This window comes from Hylobates moloch, unplaced genomic scaffold (assembly GCF_009828535.3).
Source record: "Hylobates moloch isolate HMO894 unplaced genomic scaffold, HMol_V3 SCAFFOLD_8, whole genome shotgun sequence".
NCBI classification, from domain to species: domain Eukaryota; kingdom Metazoa; phylum Chordata; class Mammalia; order Primates; family Hylobatidae; genus Hylobates; species Hylobates moloch.
Window position 1 is genome coordinate 76,817,728 of NW_026652283.1, and position 18,659 is coordinate 76,836,386.

The 18,659-nt window shown below is 39.7% G+C and overlaps 1 protein-coding gene across 50 annotated transcripts in view; it reads left to right on the forward strand.

Moving 5' to 3' along the window:
* PBRM1 (polybromo 1) overlaps positions 1–18,659 on the forward strand; it is a 142,888-nt gene that overhangs the window by 46,597 nt on the left and 77,632 nt on the right. For 39 of the 50 annotated variants that reach the window (XM_058442107.1, XM_032161337.2, XM_058442094.1 and 36 more), the window contains 3 exons: positions 4,261–4,474; positions 10,049–10,190; positions 11,697–11,794. In XM_058442107.1, the coding sequence (XP_058298090.1) occupies positions 4,261–4,474; positions 10,049–10,190; positions 11,697–11,794 (454 nt within the window). Of the gene's footprint in view, positions 1–4,260; positions 4,475–10,048; positions 10,191–11,696; positions 11,795–14,309; positions 14,355–18,659 lie in introns of all 50 variants that reach the window. The other 11 variants (XM_032161330.2, XM_058442117.1, XM_032161321.2 and 8 more) reach the window with 1 other exon arrangement.

Genomic DNA, 18,659 nt, shown 5'->3' on the forward strand with positions numbered 1-18,659 from the left:
GGTGGAGGTTGCTGTGAGCCAAGATTGTGCCATTGCACTCCAGCCTGGGCAACAAGAGCAAAACTTTGTCCCCCGCTCCTCCCCAAAAAAATGTGAATAACGTTATGCAAATATATTTAAAAATTTAGATGAACAGATTTCTAGAAAATAAGTGCCTAAAATGGATTCAAGAATAAAAAGGCTGGCTCACACCTGTAATCCCAACACTTTGGGAGGCAGAGGCAGGAGGATCACTTGAGTCCAGGAGTTCAAGACCAGCCTGGGCAACATAGCGAGACCTCATCTCTACAAAAAGAAAAAGAAAAATTAGCTGGGCGTGGTGTGGTGCATGTCTGTAGTCCTACCTACTTGGTAGGCTAAGGCAGGAGGATTGCCTGAGCCCAGGAGTTCAAGTTTGCCGTAAGCTATGATTATTCCACTACACTCTAGCCTTGGCAACAGAACGAGACTCTGTCTCTTAAAAAAAAAGAGAGAATACGAGGTCAGGAATTTGAGACCAGCCTGACCAACATGGTGAAACCCCGTCTCTACTAAAAATAGAAAAATTAGCCAGGCGTGGTGGTGCACACCTGTAATCCCAGCTACTCAGGACGCTGAGGCAGGAGAATTGCTTGAACCCAGGAGGCGGAGGTTGCAGTGAGCTGAGATCACGCCATCGCACCCCAGCCTTGGTGACAGAACAAGACTCCGTCTCAAAAAAAAAAAAAACAAATAAAATGAAATCTTCCCACATAGAAAATACCAGGCCAAACATTTAAGGAATAGAATTTTAAATAAACTCATGCAGAGAATAGAAAGAGAGCTCCGCAGTTCATTCTGTGAATCTAACATAACCTGTGAATCTAATATAACCTAGACACCAAAGCTGAACAAAATATAAGCACACTGTCTAGCAGTGTGTATAAAAGATAGTAGATAATGACACAGTTGGGTTTAGGATTAGAAAAGATAAAAAAAGTAATCTTTACCACAGTAACAAATTATAAGAGTAAAATCATATGATTTGCTCAGCAGATGGATTTGATAATTGTTGCAGTTCCCATTCACGATAAAAATTATTTGCTAACTAGTAAGAGAGGGGGATATTGATATAGAGTATCTCCTTTTTTTCTTTTCTCTTGAGACAGAGTTTTGCTGTTGTTGCCCAGGCTGGAGTACAATGGCACAATCCCCGCTCACTGCAACCTCTGCCCCCTGGGTTCAAGTGATTCTCCTGCCTCAGCCTCTGAGTAGCTGGGATTATAGGAGCCCGTCACCATGCCCGGCTGATTTTTTTTTTTTTTTTTGTATTTTTAGTAGAGACATGGTTTCGCCATGTTGGCCAGGCTGATCTCGAACTCCTGGCCTCAAATGATCTGCCCGCCTCGGCCTCCCAAAGTGCTGGGATTACAAGCATGAGCTACTGCGCCCAGCCTCCTTTTTTTCTTGAGACTGGGTCTTACTGTGTCACCCAGACTAGAGTGCAGTGGCGTGATCTCAGCTCATTGCAACCTCCACCTCCCAGGCTCACACAATCTTTCCACATCAGCCTCTGGCGTAGCTGGGACCACAGGCACGTGCCACCACACCCAGCAAATTTTTTATATTTGTGATAGAGATGGAGTTTCATTATTTTGCCCATACTGGTCTCAAACTCCTGAGCTCAGGCAATCTACCCACCTCCGCCTCTCAAATCGTCGGGGTTACACATGTGAGCCACTGTGCCCACCAAAGGTATCTCCATTTTTAATGGAGAAGAGGTAACAGCATTTCCCTTACCAACAGAAACAAGGTAATACTGTTACCTTTGTTAGTCACAGTACCAGCCAGCCTACAGTGACAACAGTGGTGTAAGGATCAGAAAAGATGTATAAGGATTACAGTTGACAGTTTTTTTTAAAAGATGCCACTTACAGTAGCAACAAAATATATACCTAGGTGTGAATCCAACTGCAGGCTCTTCAGGGGAAAGATCAGAGGTAGTAGAGTGAGAAAAGACTAGTTTCAAATTCTTATCTGCTTCTAGCTCTATGACTCTGGTTCCTAATCCCCTTCAACTGCTTTATGTGGTGGCTGAACTTGTGGAAGTAATTAACCTTATATGCATATGCCCAGTTTTCCCATTTGAAAAAGAAATAATACCCATCTTGTGTGTTGGTTTTAGGATTACCTGAGGCTGGTACTTATCAAGCTCTTAACACATAATTAATTTTTTTTTTTTTAAGGCGGAGTCTCACTCTGTCGCCCAGGCAGGATTACAAGCGTGAGTCACTGCGCCCGGCCTAATTAAATTCTTTTTTTTTTTTGGAGACAGAGTTTCACTCTTTTGCCCAGGCTGGAGTACAGTGGTGTAATCCCCGCTTACTACAGTCTCCGCCTTCCGGTTTCAAGTGATTCTCCTGCCTCAGCCTCCGGAGTAGCTGGGATTACAGTCACCTGCTACCACACCCGGCTAATTTTTTTTATTTTTAGTAGAGACGGGGTTTCACCATGTTGGCCAGGCTGGTCTTGAACTACTGACCTCATGATTTGTCCACCTTGGCCTCCCAAAGTGCTGGGATTACAGGCATGAGCCACCGCGCCCAGCCTAAATTCTTAATAAATGGTTATTGTTCTTACCTGGGAGTACATAGCAACTATATGTTTATTCTGATCCATCAAGAAAAATTTAAATTATGGTCCTTACACACTGTTTAGGAGTTTGGGAAAATGAGCAACATATTTTTTATTTTTATAAAAATTACGTTTTGTTTGCTTTGGTGTTTTTATGATTTGCTTCTACCTAAAAATTCCCTCAGCAAGGGAATACTCCTCAGGGATGTTTTAAATCAGTGGACAAAGTCACAGAGATTTAAGGCTAAATCATGTCTGATAGAATCAGCCCAATCTAGGCTGGGCGTGGTGGCTCACACCTGTAATCCCAGCACTTTGGGAGGCCAAGGTGGGCAGATCATGAGGTCAGGAGATCGAGACCATCCTGGCTAATATGGTGAAACCCCTTCTCTACTAAAAATACAAAAAAAAAAACAAATTAGCCAGGCATGGTGGCACGTGCCTGTAGTCCCAGCTACTCGGGAGGCTGAGGCAGGAGAATCATTTGAACTCGGGAGGCGGAGGTTGCAGTGAGCCGAGATCACGCTACTGCACTCCAGCCTGGGCGACAGAGTGAGACCCCGTCTCAAAAATAAATAAATAAATAAATAAATAAGTAAGTAAGTAAGTAAATAAATAAATAAATAAAAAAGAATCAGCCCAATCTAAATTTATACTTTCCTAAACTTCATGTTAGTGTTTTAGTTCTGGGATCTCTGAGTGGTTACTTGCTCCTTTTGGCCAAGCATAGCAGACAGTCTCTGAAGAAAGCACATTTCAAAAAGAGACTATTTTGCCACCTTTAAAACTAGTGTACTTTTACTATTTAATATTCTATTTCTATGTAATATTTCTCTAAACATGCAATTATGTTAAGCATTTTTAGCATTTTCTTTAATAAACATTAGAGAGGTTTTTTTGTTTTTGTTTTTGTTTTTGAGATGGTGTCTTGGTCTGTCACCCAGGCTGGAGTACAGTGGTGTGATCACTGCTCACTGCAACCTCCGCCTCCTGGGTTCAAGCAATTCTTCTGCCTCAGCCTCCTGAGTAGCTGGGATTACAGGTGCATGCCACCATGCCCAGCTAATTTTTCTATTTTTAGTAGAGATGGGGTTTCACCATGTTGGCCAGGCTGGTCTCGAACTCCTGACCTTGTGATTCACCCACCTTGGCCTCTCAAAGTGCTGGGATTACAGGCGTGAGCCATCACGCCCGGCCTTAGAGACTGTTTTTTTAAAGTAATTATTCCCTTTATCTTAGAATTTTTCTTTTTAAAGGGCCAGGCATGGTGGCTCATACCTGTAATCCCAGCACTTTAGGAGGCTGAGGCTGGCAGATCGCCTAAGCTCAGGAGCTTGAGACCAGTCTGGGCAACATGACGAAACCCCATCTCTACTGAAAAATCCAAAAATTAACTGGGTGTGGTGGTGTGCGCCTGTCTTCTTAGCTACTTGGGAGACTGATCTGGGAGAATTGCTTGAGTCCCAGAGGCAGAGACTGCAGGGAGCCAATATCATGCCCTTGCACTCCAGCCTGGGTGACAAAGCCAGACCCTGTCTCAAAAATAATAGTAATAATAATTTTCAAATATATTTAGTTCAATCTGGAAGGTTGTTAAATGAACTTTAAAGTATGGTTCTTTCTTCATCTCATCCGTCCCTTTATAAATGCTTTTTTTTGTCTTTCCAGCTGCACGTTATGAAGAGGGAGAGTCAGAAGCAGAAAGCATCACTTCCTTTATGGATGTTTCAAATCCTTTTTATCAGCTTTATGACACAGTTAGGAGTTGTCGGAATAACCAAGGGCAGCTAATAGCTGAACCTTTTTTCCATTTGCCTTCAAAGAAAAAATACCCTGATTATTACCAGCAAATTAAAATGCCCATATCACTACAACAGATCCGGTAAGATGTCTTCTACATTATTCAATATAATTTTATTTTGTTGTGGTTGAGCCTGCACATAATGTATTCCTTCCTAAAATGGATAAGGATATTAAAGGTAAAAATGGTGTTTTTTTTTTTTTTTTTTTTTAACCTCAAATTTTAACTGTTCATTACCTTTTTTTTTTTTTTTTGAGACGGAGTCTCACTCCGTTGCCAGACTGGAGTGCAGTGGCGCGATCTCGGCTCACTGCAACCTCCGCCTCCTGGGTTCAGGTGATTCTCTTGCCTCAGCCTCCTGAGTAGCTGGGACTACAGGTGTGCGCCACCACACTCAGTTAATTTTTGTATTTTTATTAGAGACTGAGTTTCACCACTTTGGCCAGGATGGTCTCAATCTCCTGACCTCATGATCTGCCCACCTCAGCCTCCCAAAGTGCTGGGGTTACAGGTGTGAGCCTCTGCACCCAGCCTTAACTGTTCATTATCTTATAACTGAGCAAAGTACAAAAATCTTTCAACCTACATCTTTTATTAATATTTTAGTTATGACAGTTAATCTGTATTCAGGTTATGTACCTATAGTTGAAACCCCAGGATAAGCATAGTCAGTTGCTGGAGAATTCATTAACTGAAACCATACCAGAAAGATGATTCATCTTGTTCTCTTTTTTCTATTTAGAAAATGTTAAAGTGATCATTGGGCTACCAGACAGAATTCTTAAATCACAATAGTATCATTACAAATAGTAGGACATCTCAACCACAAAAAAACAACCCAATTCAGAAATGGGCAAAGGACTTGAATGGACCTTTCTCCAAGGAAAATATACAGCTGGCTAATAAGCACATGAAAAGATGCTCAGCATCACTAATTATTAGGAAAACGCCATTCAAAACTATTGTGTGATACCGCTTCACACTCATTAGGATGGTTACTTTAAAAAAATAATAATTATTATTATTGGTGTGTATGTGGAGAAATTGGAACCTCTGTGCAGATAGTGGGAATGTAAAATGGTATAGATGCTGTGGAAAACAGCGTGGCAGTTCCTCAAAAAATTAAACATAGAATTACCACGTGATTAAGAAATTCCATTTTGCATATGTTCCCCAAAGAAATGAAAGCAGGGTCTCAAAGAGGTATTTGTAAACCTATGTTCACAGCAGCAGCATTCACAATAGCTAAAACATGGAAGCAATTCAAGTATCCATCAAGAGGTGAGGGGATATGCAAAATGGTGTGTACATACAATGGAATATTCAACCTTTAAAAGAAATTTTGAAATGCTGTAACATGGATGAAGCTTGAGGACATTATGCTAAGTGAAATAACCCAGTCACAAAAGACAAATACTGTATGATTCTATTGATATGAGTATAGGCGTAGTCAGAAGTCATAGAGACATAGACAATGATCCAGATCATTAAAAAAAAAAAAAAAAAATCAGAGACAAAATAGAATGGTAGTTGCCAGGGACTAGGGAAAGAAGGAAACAGGAAGTTACTGTTTAATGGGTATAGAGTGTCAGTCGTACAAAATGGGAAGAGTTCTAAAGATGGATGGTCATATTAATTGCATAGCATTATGGATGTATTTTATACTACTAAACTGTACACTTAAAAATGGTCAAAGTAGGCTGGGTGCAGAGGCTCACACCTATAATCCTAGCACTTTGGTTAGCCGAGGTGGGCAAATCACTTGAGATCAGGAGTTTGAGATTAGCCTGGCCAACATTGTGAAACCCGTCTCCACTAAAAATACAAAAATTAGCCAGGCCTAGTGGCAGGAGCTAGTAATCCTAGCTACTCGGGCGGCTGAGGTAGGAGAATTGCTTGAACCGGGAAGGTGGAGGTTGCATTGCAGTGAGCGTAGGTCGCACCACTGCACTCCAGCCTGGGTGACAGAGTGAGACTCCATCTCTTAAAAAAAAAAAAAAAAAGGTCAAGGTGGTAAATTTTGTGTTATACCAAAATTTTTCAAATTGCGGGGGGGAAGTAACCTTTTCTTCAGTGCCCATTTTCTCTCCATACCTCCCAATATCAAATTGCTTTTTTCTTTTTGTTAGAGAGACAGGGTCTCTGCTCTGTTGGGTTAGCTGGCATGATCACCTCGAACCTCTGGGCTCAAGGGATCCTTCTGCCTGGGATCACAGACACATGCCACCATGCCCCGCTAATTTTTTAAAATGTTTTTGTAGAAACCGAGTCTTGCTTGTTGCCCAGGTCTTGAATTTCTGGCCTTAAATAATCCTCTCACCTCAGCCTCCCAAAATATTGGGATTACAGGTGTGAGCCACCATACCCGGCCTTTTAAAATCTCTTCTGTGAAAGCTAAAAAAAATCCGTAATGTCATGGAGTATATTTTTGGACTCTGTATAATATCTCTGAAAGTCAAAAACCCTGATTTCCAGACAGACACAAAATTCATGAGCTTTTAATTTATTTTTAAATAGATCCTGACCTAATTTCTGTTTCTGTAAAAACAGCAGGGTCTCAAAGAGGTATTTGTAAACCTGTGTTCACAGCAGCAGCATTCACAATAGCTAAAATTTCTGTTTCTGTAAAAAGCAGAACAGGTGACCATTCCCAAAGAATCATAAAAATTCAAAACATTCCAAAGAATAAATATCTTTAAGGAAAGTTAACCAAAAATCTTAAGTTGGAATCAAATGAATGTGTTCAAAATCACTTGGTTTGCCTTCCATCTTTTAATCAATCTCTGTGAATTTTGATATTACCTGTACATTCCAAGCTCCTTTCTCACATTACAAATTTTCTAAGATATTTATTGTTTTCAGGAAATCAATAAAAATTCTTACTTTTTGGTATAAAGAACAGAAAAAGTTTAATTGGTCCCGCTGTGTCTTCTTGTTTATTTAAATTAAAAATAAACTTAAAAATATCAAAAGTTGGCCAGATGAGGTGGCTCACATCCATCTGTAATCCCAGCACTTTGGGAGGCTGACGCCGGAGGATCGCTTGAACGTGGGAGATGGAGGTTGCAGTAAGCCAAGATCATGCCACTGCACTCCAGCCTAGGTAACAGAGTAAGACCCTGTCTCAACAAAAAGGAAGAAGTAATATTATAAAATATGATGCTTTATAGTGGAATACCCAGATAGAGTCAAGAAGCAGATAAAACTACCTTAGCTAAGTAACAGTAAGTTGGCTTCATGGCAGATTTTTAAGCTTCCAAATAGGAGGGATTAAAATTCTTGTGCTTGCTGGATTCTAGGAAATAAGGCTGGCTAACAAAGTATGTTTCATGCTTTTGCATTTGTAACTTTCATTTTCACCATTTGATCAGTAATAATTTTTTTTTTTTTAATAGAGACAGGGTTTTGCCATATTGCCCAGGCTGGCCTCAAACTCCTGAGCTCAAGCAATCTGCCCGCCTTGACCTCCCAAAGTGCCCGGATTACAGGCGTGAGTCACCACGCCTGGCCTTGATCAGTAGGATTTATGGTGCTTTTATTTAATCCAGACCTTGGAGGTCCTGTATACAAGTAGGATACAGAAAATTAGTTTTTTTGGTCTTATTAAAATAACATGGAAATTAAGGCTGACATTCATTAGGGAAATAGCCTAGAAATATGTCTTTTATATTCTTTGTGTTGGGAAAAGATAGTGATATAGTCTTACAGATGTTAAGAAGTTCCCTGTCCAAAATTTTGAACAATTTTTGTTCTTGGTTTCCTTTCTCCTTCATTATTATTTTTTTAATTATTTAAATAGTCTTATTATAGTAGCTTAGTTCAAAAGAAGACAAATTCTTAGCCAGCTCAGTCTCCTGCCAACACAGCCTTCTTCCAAGTTGAAATTTTCTAATATAAACTTTGCTTTAAGTCAGTAATATCTCCCCTCCCCTTTCTAATTTATAATGGCCATTGTGTGGCACACAGCGGAGAGTAAGGAATAGGGAAGTTGTTGAAGCCCAGCACACTAAAGTTCTGAAGGGTCAACTATTATGTCTAATATTGCTGCCTTCCGCGGATTGTGAGCCACTGGTGCCTGACAGGAGCCTTACTGTGCCTACGATCCCTTCCATTGTGGTCTACAGAGCAACAGGGAGGTCTAGGGGCAGTGCTATTCAACAGAACTTTCTGCAATGATGAAAATGTTTTATTATCAATATTCCATTGTGATAGACACTAGTCACATGTGGCTAGTGAGCACCTGAAATGTGGCTAGTGCAATTAAGGAATTAGATTTTAAGTTTTATTTAATTTAAATAGCCACACATGGCTAGTGGCTACTATATTGTACAGTGTACCCCTAGGAATATCTATTGGCAGAAGGAAGATAGTTGAGTTTCCCCAAAAGCAACAAAAATGGAAGAGTAAGCAGGAACTAGATAGTGTGGACTCCATATGCTACCCTCTGCTGTACTGGGATTTGTCCCCCCTATTTTTTTTTCTTTTTCCTCCCCCACAACCCTTGATTAATAGTAATCTGATAAATATCTGCAGGTTTATTATTTGTTGTTATTTGCAAGTTTGGGTTTTCTGTCTATTTGAGGGTGTTGAGAACATCTAGCACTCCACTCTTTGAGCTGACGGGAACAAGTCTGAGGCTGTAATTTGAACTCTAGGTGCTAGCTACACAACCTGGTACTGAGAGCTGAATTTGTGCTTAGCTGTTGTTTGCTTCATCACAGAGATGTTCTCTAATATTCATCTGTAGGAGAACAACACAGAATCTGAGTATGATTTTGGTAAATTTTAAATAAAACTTTACATGGAGATGCCATTCTAAGAGAAAATTCATTTATTCTGTGAAGCTGTTTATACATATTATTGTTAACTGTCTTTGTGATTTTGATGGTTAACATGCAAATGCTACAATCAAAAGATTTAAAGTCTATCTTGTCTAAATCCATATAGTGTTACAGCAAATAGTGATTCTACTTTGTACAAAGTACATAGGGCTTTATGATAGTTGATACAATAGTAATGATTGTGTTTAAGGGAGATACTTGAAATCTTAAGACTTTTAAGTAAAAATCCCAACTTTAAGCTGCCAATTTATTATGTGTTTATATTGGAAGAATAGAAGTGAATGGACTCTGATATATCTATCTCTCTTTTACCATCATGAGACCACTCTTTATAAATACTTTGCACTGTCAGTACTATCTCTTTAACCCTTATGAACTAGAATGGCCTTTTGTTTTCAGAAATGGGTAGATCACCATGATTCTTCACTGAGGTCACTTAAAACCTCCCTAATTTTCGTCCCTTCATAAGGTTCGCTTATTAACTATTAGGATTTTTCCATTAGGGTTTTTTCCAAGTAGAATATATTTGCTTTGTAATTGCCTTCTTTACTAGGTCTTTACTAGGTCTTCTTATTATTTCTTATAGTTTTTTAGTTTATTCTTTTGGATTTTCAAGTAAACTGTCACATTACCTTAATGTAATGGTGCTTTTGCCTCCTTACTTTGTATCTCAAAAGTCATTTTTAAGTTCCTAATCAGTATTACCAGTAAAGATACCATTTAGTGCTTGTCAAGATTTTGCATTGGACTTACAGGAAGAATGTTTCATAATTTTCATGATAGAAAATTCTGGCAATTTCTTTGTCTTTCACAGAACAAAGCTGAAGAATCAAGAATATGAAACTTTAGATCATTTGGAGTGTGATCTGAATTTAATGTTTGAAAATGCCAAACGCTATAATGTGCCCAATTCAGCCATCTACAAGCGAGTTCTAAAATTGCAGCAAGTTATGCAGGTGTGATTTATTGTTTTTGCTGAGTTTGTTGTATATATGATTAAAATAATTTTGCATGTTTTGAGTGTGTTCTAGTAAGATGTGTGATCCCCCCACCCTCAGCAGTAATATTACATCATTTGGCTGGGTGTGGTGGCTCACACCTGTAATCCCAGCACTTTGGGAGGCCAAGGTAAGAGAATCACTTGAGCTCAGGAGTTCAAGACCAGCCTGGGCAACATAGCGAGACCCCCATCTCTACAAAAACTGCAAAAATTAGCCGGTCCTGATGGCACACACCTGTAGTCCCAGCTACTCAGGAGGCTGTGGTGGGAGGATTGCTGGAACCCGGGAGGTGGAGGTTGCAGTGAGCCAAGATTATGCCACTGCACTCCAGCTTGGGCAACCAAGTGAGACCCTGTCTCAAACAAACAAACTATATATATATATAAAATATGTATTTTATATATTATACTTACGTATTATATATTTATTATGTATTTCATCCACAAGTACTGCTGAATTTTTTTTTGGAGTTGTCATGGCCATATAGAGTAGAAATAATAATTGAGATGGGGTTAGCCTTCTGATTGGAGGAAGCAGGGATTAGTCCCTGTACAGTAATTTTGGGATTCTCATGAAGTCACTCTGTAATCACAGATGATATTCCATCATTTAGATTTTATTCCTTTGTTTCTAGACTTTGTTAAAATAGGGCTGATTCTATGAGAAAGGACATCTGAAAGCAAATTAATCTTTGTATATTGTCTATGAATTTATCAGATCCTCTCTGAGAACCCTTGGAAGGACATCTCAGGTCATGGTTCATCTAGGGGTTTTAAGATGAAAAGATAGATATGAAATACAAATTGGGTCTATCTGACAGTTTTTGGTAGAATCTTTCTGGAAAGGCTAATCTCTGAACAAGGAAGCAACAAAGGCAATTTTAGATCACCCATAGAATCTTCATTTTATATGATTAACACTGAACCTTAGTGCTAAGACTTTCAGGTATTACCTTTCTAGTACTCTGTACATTCCCTAAGCCTGCTGTGCCTGGACTTTCAGCTCTGTTTGGCAGAAGGCCTTTAAAAATGCATGTGTTGAAAAGTAGATCTTCTTTAACTTCTTGCATTAAACTTTATTCTTAGCCACACTGTCCCTTAGAAGTCAGGAGTACCAAAGGCCCTCTTTGAGTTGGTTTTACTTAAGTAGGACAACCAGAGCAGGATGCTTCTACAGCTTGCCTCAGTGCTTTTAACCAGTTAGCACCCATTATAGTCGTAAATGCTCTGGCTGGTATTGACTCCTCAACCCTATAGATCCTTTTTTTAACCTACTCTTTTTGTCATGCAGGCTTTTGTTAAAATTGGTTATTGAAAATGTTTAATGACTCTTTCATTTTGTACATCTTGCATGTGATTGTATTTTTCTGAGTGAATCTGATATGTCTAGCTCTTTAACATTCATATATTCAGAGGAGTGTTTGGCACATGAGCTCAACTCCTGAAATATGCTCTGTTTTAGGCAAAGAAGAAAGAGCTTGCCAGGAGAGACGATATCGAGGACGGAGACAGCATGATCTCTTCAGCCACCTCTGATACTGGTAGTGCCAAAAGAAAAAGGTATATACTCTTCTTATAGCTGGGGACATCTCAGTTCCTATTAATTTTGTTTTAGATAAGTGAAGAAAATATATATTTTTTAAGCTATCAAGTTGTAAGCTTTAAATATATGGTAATGTGTTCTCTTTTAAAATTCATTTGCAATTGGATGATTAGCTTTTTTTTGTAAAAGTGCCATGTTACTTTTAGATGACCCAGATGAAAGTGACTACTACGTATGTAGCTTGGCAAAACATGTTATTCTGTTTGCCGTCTGGTTTTTTTTTTTTTTTTTAAATGTGGCATTTTAAGAATGCCACTTAAATCTAACTTGGGTAATTTCTACATGGTGAATTACCAAGATGCAATTTGAATTAGGAAAGGTAAGGAGAAATTTGATACTACCACTGCAGTGAGGTAAGCCATTGGTCCTACCCTTTGTTTGTCCTTGTTCACCTCATCTTTATTTGCCATTTTAAGAATGTCAGATTATAGCCGGGTGCAGTGGCTCACGTTTGTAATCCCAGCACTTTGGGAGGCCGAGGCGGGCGGATCACAAGGTCAGGAGATCGAGACCACGGTGAAACCCCGTCTCTACTAAAAATACAAAAAAATTAGCCGGGCGTGGTGGTGGGCGCCTGTAGTCCCAGCTACTCGGAGAGGCTGAGGCAGGAGAATGGCGTGAACCCAGGAGGCGGAGCTTGCAGTGAGCCGAGATTGCGCCACTGCACTCCAGCCTGGGCGACAGAGTGAGACTCCGTCTCAAAAAAAAAAAAAAAAAAAGTCAGATTATAAAATAACAAATCATAACTTCTTATAGCTCATAAAATGTTGAGCTAGATTTTTGTTTTTTTTTTCCTATCTAACCTTTCTCTCAACTTCCCTAACCTTTTCTCCTTCTCACGGGTTTTGTGGAAGGGGATCTTACTGTGAGATTCTGAAGCTGGAATCCTATAAGGAATTTTGCAATATTATCTCTCGCCACGCAAAGTTTCTCTCGCCTGATCGTTGTGGAACACTATATTGTCCTTTAATCATGACTGCCTCACCATCTTTGCAGCAACAGTCAATCCAGGGAAGATACCTTCAATAAGGAATAAGCTAATCACTAATAGCAAGGCTTGGCAGATTCAAAGTTGAATGAAGTCTTTAGTAACTGTTGACACAGTCTGTACCTGCATTAAGAGATCCACTACTAAGAATTTCATCCTTCCAAGTTCTTAATTCCTTGTTATACCAGCGACAGTGGAGGAAAAGTGTGAAACCAGATCAAAGATATCAAATCAAGAACAACTTTGAGCGTAATTATGTAACTCTACTACAGCATCACCTGTGTTTTCCAGATCAGTCACCTATCAAAGATAAAAACTTATCAGGCAAAAGAAGGTAATGGAGGCAAAAGTGATGGTACAATTAGTGCCAACACTGGATGAAAAGAAAGATCTTAAATTAGTTGAGTATTAAGAAAACAGTTCCAACAAAGCATTAGCCCAGGCCAGATCCTCGAAAATTACATATCTCTGTGGCTAGTAGTCTGTGGGACACCCAAATAAGCTAAAGTTTTTGGCCAGGCACAGTGGCACACACCTGTAATCCCAACATTTTGGGAGGCCAAGGCAGGTGGATCACTTGAGGTCAGGAGTTCGAGACAAGCCTGGACAACGTGGTGAAACCTCATCTCTACTAAAAAAAAAAAAAAAATTAGCCAGGCGTGACGGTGGGCGCCTGTAATCCCAGCTACTCGGGAGGCTGAGGCAGGAGAATCGCTTGAACCTAGGAAGTGGAGGTTGCAGTGAGCCGAGATTGTGCCATTGCACTCCAGCCTGGGTGACAAGAGCAAAACTCTGTCTCAAAAAAAAAAAAAAAAGTTTTTGCCCTAAAACCTCCTGTAAAAAGGCAGTTAAGCATTATGTTCTTAAAATAATAAAAAAAAAATCTTACTTCAGACAATAAGTCTCTTTACAAACAGGTTTCCTAGGGAAGTGTTTTGTACAAATGAAGTGAAAAACACAAAAGAATATAAATCATCCACTAAAAAAATAAAAGAATCTGAGTTTGAAATGTAGACATGAGTGGACGTTAAAAGATTGAAAGGATTAAGTCTTATACTTTGGACTATGAAAAAGGAAATAACATGATCAGAGTTATGTTGAGAGGTTTTGGTAATAAGAGATTTCTTCAGAAGTCAGGCAGACAGTAGTCTAGAAAATTAAGCTAATCTTGGCCGCAGAAGTCAGGGCTAAGTTTTCCAAGTACCACTTGACTTGACTTCTAAGTGCTGTGTATGATTCTGCCTTCACCTTTTTTTTTAATACCAAAGAATGGGAGAAAAATTGATTGTGGGTATATTCTCTTCATTCTGGGGGTGCATTCTTTCTGCCAACATCTGTCTTCCTTGTTGAAATGTTTCAAATATTTTCTTTGGTACTTTGGACTGAATAATCTTTTTCTTCAACCATACATGGTTTGTACATTATCCTCCAATGTTGCTTGTTTTGTTTCTCTTTACATGTAATGTTTGTTTCTGCTTTCCCAGGAACACTCATGACAGTGAGATGTTGGGTCTCAGGAGGCTATCCAGGTGTGCAGTCCTTTTTTATGCATAAACATTCTTTTAAAGTGTATCTTCTGTGGCATGATCAGTACTGATTAGGTGAAAAGTGAAGCCTTAAGCATGTGAAAAAAACTCTTTATTGGGGTGCCAGTTTATTTTATGAATAAAGAAAGCAGTACAGTTTAAAAAAAATCTTGTTAGCAAAATAAATTCAGAATTAACCTAGTTCAGAAGTAGCCTTAATTTGTTGCTAGCTTTGCCAGGGACAGAAAGCCCCCTCACCAATCATTGTGGCTGTGTTTCTGTAGCGAAAGGTAGAATGTGGCAGTGCTGTTGCAGGACTGGCAGGTGCTGATTCCCTTTCAGGGATGCGTTTTACAGATTGAGGGTGGTGGAGGGATCAAAATCAGCTTCACAGTCCGAGTGACATCAGTGCATGTGGACACCTATGCATTGGGTCAGTGCTTCTTGAGCATGAATACATTTCCTCAGTCTCTGATCTTGTTCATGTCTTTTATAAAAAGCATTCTTTTGCATGTTACTTATGATTTGAAAACAACCTATGTAATAATTGTGTAGTGCTTTTGTTTTCATGTGAATTTGCCGTCTGACGTTCACAAAGTATCAGTTGCTTATAGAACACTAAACTCTGCTCTTACAGTTTATAAAGGAGAACATTTAGTTATCTCTTTTACCTGTCAGGAACATATAGGCCAGGGAAAGAGGCAGGTTGAAAACAAATGAAGTCATTTGGAAGCAAGGTAGTAAAATAATTGCATAAGGTACACTACTAAGCAGTTGTACAGTATCATTGCATGATTGCCCAGATAGCTTTAGGAAAGATTATTTTCCCACCATACTTTCCCGTGAAAGTTAAGTGTCTTGAGCTTACCCACATGTTACTACCATATGTATTCCACTCAGTAAAATTGCTATGTTATCATTGTCATCTTCCTAATATTTTCCTAAAGAAAAGTTTTCTTAATTAAATGGTAAATTTAAGAAAAAGACCATGGATTATATTCTTTCATATTATTCATAATGTATGGCATTAAAACTAGGTGGTAGTGGAAATAGAAATGGAAGGCATCACTGGGTAGTGTTATAACCCTGAGTTCTAGAGCCTGACTGCCTAAGTTCCAATCCCAGCTGTTCTTATTAGCTCTGTAATCTAAGCCTCATTTCAACTTTATCTGAAAAACAAGTTAATGACGGTACCTTCATAGGATTGCTGTGAGGACCCAGTTAATATGTTTAAAGCTCTTAGAACTCGGTCTGGGTGCACTGAGTACGCAGTAAATGTAGCTGATTATTTTCTTGAAGTAGCGCCTATTGACCTCAGGACTAGGTAGATTTTGGTTTTGTTTTTAGTCAGATGTTACTTGTCTGGGAAGACTCATTGGAAAAGATGAATGAAAAGGTTTTATTTCTTGAAGACTTGAAGGTGAAATATAGCAAGCCTTGTAAAAGAAAGAACGTTTGGGTTTACTTAGCTTACTAGTAAGCACAACTGAAGCTCCTTAGGTGGGGGAGCTAAATGCTGGGACACCTTAAAGCCTGTAAACAGGGTTGACTTTGATTAGAGAGGTTGTTGGTAAGTGCCAACTGTTATTTTTTAGGAAACAGGATCTCGCTGCGTTGCCCAGACTGGAGTGCGGTGGCTATTCACAGGTGTGATCGTGACACATTGTAGCCTCAAACTCCTGGGCTCATGTGATCCTCCCACCTCAGCCTCCTGAGTAGCTGGGAGTATAGGGATGCATCACTTTGCTGGGCTGTGCCAACTTTTGGGAAAGGAAGGGACATAAAAGCAGCATGGTGATTATCAGCTGATTCAAATGTCTGTTCTGGTTATTTACTTTATGGCCTTAGGTATTCATTTGCTGTCTCTAAGCCTCAGTTTTTATATCTGCATAGTTGGGGTAATAATTGTACTTGATTCTGAATTTGAAGATTAAATGAGAGTGCATAGTGTTTAACATTTGGTAGAAGTATTAGTAGCTATAGTTTACAACTGTATATAGGAATTGTGTGTGTGTGTATTTGCAAATATTAGTATATATAATAATAAATAGTAGCTTTTTTTAGAGGAACAATATTGATAAGGGCATTTGACAAAGTGGTCAGCCACAAAGTGTGAGAGCCGAGGACTTACACTGTGGCATGAAACATTAAAAGGAAAACAGGATGTCGAAGGGCTGTGGAAGTCTTCTAGAACTTGCTGATCAGCCAGGGGGAGAAAAAGTGACTGGTTTAGGTGTTTCAGGTTGGGTTGGGTTCCGGAGGATAGTGTTGATGGTGATCCTGGAAAATCACATTTGCCATCTCACATCAGGGATTCAGAATAGAGCCTCTGCTAGTGCATAAACTTTGTGCAAATTAGAAAAAGCAGCCATTTCTCAAGACACTTGAATTGCATGAATTGGAAAATTGTTGTAATATACTTATTTTGATAGCACAGGACCCTTTATGTCCCATTTCCTATGAAATTCTAAAATTGTAGTGTACTTATTACAACAGTATCTATGATCTGAATTGTTGTCCTCCTAAGTATTTTTTTGTCTTCCCTTTTTTTTTTTTTTTTTTTTTTTGAGATGGAGTCTCGCCCTGTCTCCCAGGCTGGAGTGCAGTGACGCGATCTTGGCTCACTGCAACCTCCGCCTCCTGGGTTCAGGTGATTCCCCTACCTCAGCCTCCTAAGTAGCTGGGATTACAGGGGCACACCACCACACCCAGCTAATTTTTGTATTTTTAGTAGAGACAGGATTTGCCATGTTGGCCAGGCTGGTCTCGAACTCCTGACCTCAGGTGATCTGCCTGCCTCGGCCTCTCACAGTGCTGGGATTACATGCGTGAGCCACCATGCTTGGCCTTTTTGTCTCTTTTGAGACAGTCTCCTGTTGCCCAGGCTGGAGTGCAGTGGCACCATCATGGCTCACTACAGCCATGATCTTCTGGGTTCAAACAATCCTCCCACCTCAGCCTCGTGGGTAGCTAGGATCACAGGCATGTGCCACCATGCCTGACTACGCTTTTTTAAAGAGGTGGTGTCTCACTGTATTGCCCAGGCTGGTCTCGAACTCCTAGGCTCAAGCAATCCTCCCACTTCAGCCTCCCAAAATGCTGGGATTACAGACAGGAGCTACCACACCTGGCTCCCCTTGAGTATTATGGCCCCTTGAATGCACAATGATGAACAGTCCTGATTTTGAATTCCTTTAAGATGTATTTTATACTTTAATATGCTTAAAGGTGCTGATTTTAAAAAGGAGAATGATTATGCCAGTTACAAGGCCTGGGATTTAATTGTATGCCTTTTAATCAAAGGTAATTAATTACCTTTCCAAAAATGGAGAAGAATAAAGAAACTATTCGCAGTTAATGGTTTGAAGGAAGAGGAAAAGACATTGGGAAATTCTAAGAAAAATCTGAAAAGCAAAGTGACATTGAAAACAGTAGCCAGAGCCGGGCGCAGTGGCTCACGCCTCTAATCCCAGCACTTTGGGAGGCCGAGGCGGCCAGATCACGAGGTCAGGAGATAGAGACCATCCTGTCTAACACGGTGAAACCCCATTTCTACTAAAAATACAAAAAATTAGCCGGGCGTGGTGGCAGGCGCCTGTAGTCCCAGCTACTTGGGAGGCTGAGGCAGGAGAATGGTGTGAACCCGGGAGGTGGAGCTTGCAGTGAGCCGAGATGGCACCACTGCACTCCAGCCTGGGTGACAGAGCGAGACTCTGTCTCACAAAAAAAAAAAAAAAAAAAAAAGAAAGAAAACAGTAGCCAGAAGTATCAAATAGGGCTCTGTCATGGTTATGTTTTGGTTATAGGGTTTATCTCATTTCAGAAAGTATTTTAAACTTTCAGAAGTCATGGATATAAGGCTCAGCCTCCATATTGGAAGAAGATAAAGCAAACATACCAGCTGCCCAAGCTAATACAGTTATTATTGTAAAAGAATATGAAGTTGGCTCTGAGTTTTTTCTGGCAGCCGGATTAAAATTAATGGGCCAGTGGCTCTCAGTCTCTAAGGCACTGTAAGGATCTGGAAAAATGTAAATGAAAGATGAAACTGGATTTTTTCAGAGAAGGTCATAAGTGACTCTAGTAGTAGAAGTTTTGCTTTCTTTGAGGCTGGAAATCAATTACACATCCTTTTCTTAAGGAATAAATGATACAAATGGAGAAAGGATACTACTAGTAATATGAGTGCTGAAACAGTAAATTTCAGTTATTAAATTAGAGCAGTTTCTTATATACAACTAGATTTCCACATTCTGGTATGTCTCACTCAAAGCTGCCAAGTATCAGAATTACTGGCATTGGAAGAAT